At 43.9% G+C, this 6,221-nt stretch overlaps 1 protein-coding gene across 4 annotated transcripts in view; it reads right to left on the minus strand.

Annotated features, from left to right (window-relative positions):
* Positions 1-5,212, minus strand: part of LOC102919916 (radial spoke head 10 homolog B) — a 48,968-nt gene extending 43,756 nt beyond the window's left edge. For 2 of the 4 annotated variants that reach the window (XM_042267865.2, XM_042267863.2), the window contains exons 1-2: positions 5,113-5,212; positions 1,194-1,547 (exon numbers count right to left, since the gene is read on the minus strand). In XM_042267865.2, coding sequence (XP_042123799.1) covers positions 1,194-1,450 — 257 coding nt within the window. In that variant the 5' untranslated portion in view covers positions 1,451-1,547; positions 5,113-5,212. The remainder of the gene's footprint in view (positions 1-1,193; positions 1,548-5,112) is intronic. The other 2 variants (XM_042267864.2, XM_076561138.1) reach the window with 2 other exon arrangements.
* Between the last annotated feature and the right edge of the window lie 1,009 nt (positions 5,213-6,221).

The raw sequence follows: 6,221 nt of genomic DNA on the forward strand, positions 1-6,221 counted from the left end.
GAGGTAGGGAATTGCATGACCATAATTGCAGGAGGTAGGGAATTGCATGAGCCAGGCAGCGGTAGTAGTGGCATTTGCCTTTAATGCCCACACTCGTGAGGCAAGCAGGTGAATCTCTGGGTTCAAGGCTACTCTGGTTTACAGAATGAATTCCAGGATGCCTGGGGCTACACAGAGAAATCCTGTCTCAAACAAATGAAAACCCCAAACAACAACAAAAACGCATGAAGATTCACATGCTCCCATCAAAATACACTTTCATGTGACATTTGGGTTACAGAGTCTGACCCTGTCATACCCTAGGAAAGTTACTGCTACAAGCCGCAAAAATATATAAAGTAGGATTTCAGCTGGTTATGACAAAACTAATACCTGGAAGAAGTCAAGGGCCTTCCAGAGGTCAATCTGAGGCTCAAGGAGCCTTGGTGATATTTGGCTTTTGATTATCAGCTGTTTCCTGCTATGAATTTCCCCTGTGCTATTGTAGCTTTTCCATCATTTATTGGGCACCATATCCCCTCTACTAAAGGAATATTCAGATAACCTTCTGCGCTTACAGCAATGCACAGCCAGAACCCCAGTTCAAGCCTCCCTGTAATTACTGTTATTAGCAATATCTGGCCAGGACCATCCCTAGAGGGATGAAAGTATCTTATCAGACATACCTCTGTACTCTCTTAGAACAGACTTAAGCATCCAAGGCCAAACCAAACAACACCTGTCTCCTAGGTCAGGTGGATAGCTTTATTTCTTGTGCTATTTAGGGTGAGACCTTCCTCTCTTATACAACCTTACTAACAGACCCCGAACTTCTTGCCTAACCACTTCTAGGAATGTAGACTGAGCACATAGATCCCCTTTTTGATATACTAACCGGTCATTAGTACTCAGTTGACCTCTTTTACCACTCCCATTTTGGGTTGTAAAAGAAAGCCCGAGGAAAATTCTTACCTTTATGACCTTGCAGGAATTCAGGCCTGGTGACCTGGCTGGAGGGGGAGGATTGCGATTGTTTGGGTTTAAAATTGTAAAGCTAGAGATTGAGGGAGGATTAAAGCAAATGGACTAAAGAGCTTGGTGTGCTTAGATTCATTTCCTGAAAATAGTTCTCACCATTCGTGGTTTCTCTTCTGAGCCCCTAGGAAATAAATATATTATTAAGGCTGGTCCTTTAGTAATATACAAGAAGTTACCTTTCTACTATGAGTTTGGTCAGGATGGGCTCTTCATACTGGGTTTCATCTTCACTCTGATACATATTTGTGGAGTCTCTTTTGGGTGCCGCCTGTTTGAGTGACATTTCCAGGGTTGGGATGGTGGCATTGCTGGGTACTTCCTGCTTACTGGCGCTGCCATTTTGTTTGGAAGCCTCTGGGTAGTCAGAGTTAGAGGAGGGAGAGCGAGCCGACTTGTCTCCTTTCTTGTCTGCTTTTTTCTTTTCTTTCACCATGGCCTTTGAAAGAGGTAGAGTTTACCTTAGATACTGAGTTAGCCAATGATTCCTTTGGGAGGATGCAGTTTTGTTTCAAAGCATGGATGGGTTTTACCTGAAAAATAAAAGTTACGTCTCTAAATACCTGGTTGTTTCAATTGTAAAAAAAAAAATCATTATCGTTCTACTAAAGCCTGAATAACAACAAAAATATAACTCAATTTCAATATTGCACAGATTGTTTTAAAAATGTTTACTATCGAACCATTATGAAGCATTATTTCATTTACAACTTTATTGCATTTATTTATCTATTAATTTTGTGACCACTGGGTATGTGTGTCACGCACATGTGTGGAGGTTAAATGACAATTTTCTGCAGATGGTTCTCCCCTGTCATGTGTGTCCTGGGGATCAGACTCAGGTTGTCTGGCTTGGCAGCAAGCACCTTATCCCCAAGCCATTTCTGCCAGCCTAGGTAACATTGTGTCTTTCCAAACAGTGCTATAGTTAAAATGGCAATCCGTAGCTGGTGAAGTGCTTGCCTCAAGGCATGAGGACCGGACTTTAGATTCCCACTGTTGTTATTTGTTTTTCTCTTTGGGGGGCCGCCACCCAGCTCCCAAATAAATCACACACAGGAGGCTTATTTTTAATTATGAATGCCTGGCTTAATTTCTAGCCATCTTTTCTTAAGTTATTCCATCTACCTTTTGCCTCTGGGCTTTTCCCATTCTCTGACTTCTGGAAATCTTACTCTTTCTCTGTGGCCTGCTGTGTAGCTGGGTGGCTGGCCCCTGGACTCCTCCTCCTTCTCCTGCTGCTAGCTCCCTCTTTCCCCCATCTCTTTTCTCCTTCTATCTATTCTCTCTGCCAGCCCCACCTATCCTTTCTTCTGCCTCCCCATTGGCCATTCAGTTCTTTATTAGACCATCAAGTGTTTCAGACAGGCAAAGTAACACAGCTTCACAGAGTTAAACAAATGCAACATTAACAAAAGTAACACACCGAGCGGTGTTGGCACACGCCTTTAATCCCAGCACTCGGGTGGCAGAGGCAGGCGGATCTCTATGAGTTCGCTTGTGTCTTGCATTAAAAATATTAAAATATAATAAATATTAAAAAATATTTTGAACATTTTATTCTTTTTGTGTTTATGGGTATTTTGTCTGCATGTAGGTCTGGGCAACACATGCATGCAGTGCCCAGGGAAGCCAGAAGAGGCATCAGATCCCTTTGAATTGATGAGTTAAAGACAGTTGTGGGCTGCCACCTGGATGCTGGGAATTAAACTCTGGCCATGAAAATCTGACAAGAGGAAAAGGTTTCTGAATGCATAACCAAAAATTAATTCAAAATCAAATGCATAATGAATCCAACATGTTTCTGGCAGAACTCTCCTGGGCTGTCAGTCAGCTAGCTGCCCTGTCTTAGTTCTTTGCCTTTTAAGGTTTTTTGTTTTTGTTTTAAAATTATGTGTATGTGTGTGTGTCTGTGTGGGGTGTATGTAGGAACCCTCAGAAGAGGATCCTTTGAATGTGGAGATACAGGTGGCTATGAGCCACCTGACATGGGTGTTAGGAACCGAACTCGGGTCCTCTGGAAGAGCAACATGCACTCTTAACCACTGAACCTTTGCTTCAGCTCCATCTTGGTTCTTAACATTTGCGCTCTACTGTGTATGCCATCATGCCACATAATGCTAATGAATGCTACTTGAAACACCCCAGCTCAGATTTAAGACTATTACATTATATGAACTGCAGGGTTTTTATTACACAGTTATCTACTTTCATAGAACTATGATTTAATTACAGAAAACAAAGGCAATATTTTCCTACTGTCATTCCTCAGGGTGTATATCTTTTGCATGAATTGTGTTAGAATATTTAAATTTTTTAATCAATTTTGTGTGTGTGAGAGAGAGTCATCATGATCAAGTAGCAGGTCCTCAACTGCTGAGCCACCTCTAAAACCCCAAGACTTAATTTTTTATAAACAAGCAGGTTAGCAAGACTTTGTAGGTTAAGGCACTTGCCATCAAGCCAGATGACCTGAGTTCAAGTCCTGGAATCCACGAGGAAAGAGAATCAATGTCTGCAAGCCGTCCTCTGACCTCCATATGAGCAAGTGACACACTAGCCATAACTGTAGTAGAACAGTATTTTCAGGTGCGTTACTTTTGTTTATGTTGCATCTGTTTAACTCTGTGGAGCTGTGTTACTGTGCCCGTGTAAAACACCCAATGGTTTAATAAAGAACTGGCCAATAGCAAGGCAGGAGAAAGGAGAGGCGGGGCTGGCAGGCAGAGTATATGTAGGAGAAAACTGGGAGGAGAGATCTAAGATCTAGAAGAATTAGGAGGACTCTAGGGGCCAGCCACCCAGCTGCACAGCCAGCCACGGAGTAAGAGGAAGATTTACAGAAGTAAGAGAACAGGAAAAGCCCAGAGGGAAAGGTAGATGGGATAATTGAAGATAAGGAAAGCCTGCTAGAAACTAAGCCAGGCTAAGGCTGGGCAGTCATAATTAAGAATAAGCCTCTGTGTGTGATTTATGGGGGAGCTGAGTGGCAGGACCCCCAAAAGAGCAAAAACAACACATAACCTTCATCCCATTAAATAAATAAAAAGGGGGCCAGGGGTGAAGCTTTGGAGCTGAGCATTAAGAGCACTTGCTGCTCTTGTAGAGAATCTGAGTTCAGGTCCCAGCATTTATGTTGGATGGCTCACAGCCAACTTGTAACTCAGCTCGAGGGGACCTTCTGGCCTCCATGAGTATGTATACACATACACACACACACACACACACACACACACACACACACACACTAATCTTAAAAAATAAATAAGCACATAATTAGTATACAAATTTGCTTTATTTAATAAATGGTAATTATATATATATCAAAATGTTTTAAAGTAAATTTAATTATTATTTACTATCAGTAAATATTTGTTGTACACATCTATTTTATACACTAAAGCCTGGGTCATGCAAAAACTTCCTGAGCAAAAAGGGGAGTGGAAAATGTGCAAGCAACTCTGTTGTAAAGGTCACTACTGAGTGGCTCTCATCACCACGGGGGTCAGAAGAGAAAGGATGAGCTACAGAGCTGAGAGGAGTTCCAAAGCCACGGTTTTCATGCCACTGTGGTACCGATCTCATTGTGTCCTACTACATTAGGCAAGCAAGACAAAGAAATCCCGGGGTACAAAGAAGTCTGGTGCAGGCTCGTGCACCCTGAGGGTAGATAGAGTGGCACTCATGCCTGCCTCTGCTAGGCATGCTCAATTCCACCTCAGAGCTTCTCTTTCTCCAACACCCCACCTTTCCCCGTCCCCACTCGATCAAGGGCCTGATGTTTATCAGCTGCTCTCCACTCTCAATTTGAACAGGCACTTACTCCTTTTCTGGTCCTCTACGAGTGAAATTCAAACTACAGATAAAACTTGTTTCTTATAGTGATGTCTTGACCCCGTTCTTACAAGTCGCCAAATTATTGCACAAGTAAACTGCAAACCCGCCTTTTCTCTGGGCACGGGTCCCAGCACCGCTCCCCGCAGCTGCAGGATTCCCCTTATCAACCAAGCACTGGCTCAAGTCTTGGGAGGCTAAGGAAGGAACTGGCCCAGGTTTTAAGTTGTTGCTACGCACACAGGACTACCCAGGGGTGCTCACCCACTTGCTCTGGCCAGGCTTGCAGATCCAAAGGAGGACCTTGCGTCCTGAGAGCTAGGTGGTTTCCAAGCAACTGCCACAAGCCCCTCCTCCTGTGCTCTTAAAGGGGCCGCGATGCCAACACAAAGCTGGAGAGCATCCAGTTTTACCATGCTTATTTTCAAGAGAGGAACTGGGCACTTGAGTTGGAAGTACTTGGCCTGGATTTCCCCCAGATCTAACTGCAAAGTGTGTGGTCCCTCTCAGCAGGTTTTCTCACGATAAAACAGAATAACGCAGGCTTTTGTTTTCTAGCACTGCCTTAAACCAAACAATGGTTTGAAGCCCCACGATCCCAACAGCTCTAAGTTGCAGGCCTGGGTTGGAGGTTTCCATGGAATCTGTATACTTGTGTTCTACTTTGAAGAACTTATGTGACAGATAGAGCCCATCAGACTGCATAGGACAACCTCCTCATCACTAGGATCTCTAATTCCACCTGAAGTCCCCCTTGTCATGTATGAGGTGAGTCACAGGTTTCGAGGGGCCATTACTGTACCTCCTATGACTCCCAATTGGCACTGTTCCTGTGAATATTGAGACCCTGCAGACCTGCAGCAACAGTTTGTGGTTTGAGACATAGCCCTGACTAGCATGAACTATGTATCAGCACAGGGTTGGCCTTAAACTTACAGAGATCATCAGCCTGTCTCTGCTGTGCTGGAATTTACAGGCCTGTGCCACCATGCCGAGCAGTAACACAAAGTTTGACATAATGAATGTAAAGAGCTATATATGCTTCTGCCCCTCATTACACCTGGACATGGCAGATCTTCTCCAGAAGACCCACAGCACGGAGGAAGCTACAAGGGGAACTGCCTACACCTGTCATCACTGGACCCTGACTACCACCCAGACCCTACAGGAGGCTTTTTATTGCCATATTTGGCACAGCTCAAATGGACAAGGTTCCATGGGAACAGAAGCAAAAACCCATAGTTCATACCCCAAGAAAACCAAATTATAGCCCTGAGCTATAGAAAACTCAAATTTTCTTCTTCCACTCCTTGCCCCAGCCCCTGCTTCCCACTTTAGTTGCTCTGAGGAACATTTAAAAAATGGCCCCAGCC

Source organism: Peromyscus maniculatus, chromosome 23 (assembly GCF_049852395.1).
Source record: "Peromyscus maniculatus bairdii isolate BWxNUB_F1_BW_parent chromosome 23, HU_Pman_BW_mat_3.1, whole genome shotgun sequence".
Taxonomy (NCBI): Eukaryota; Metazoa; Chordata; class Mammalia; order Rodentia; family Cricetidae; genus Peromyscus; species Peromyscus maniculatus.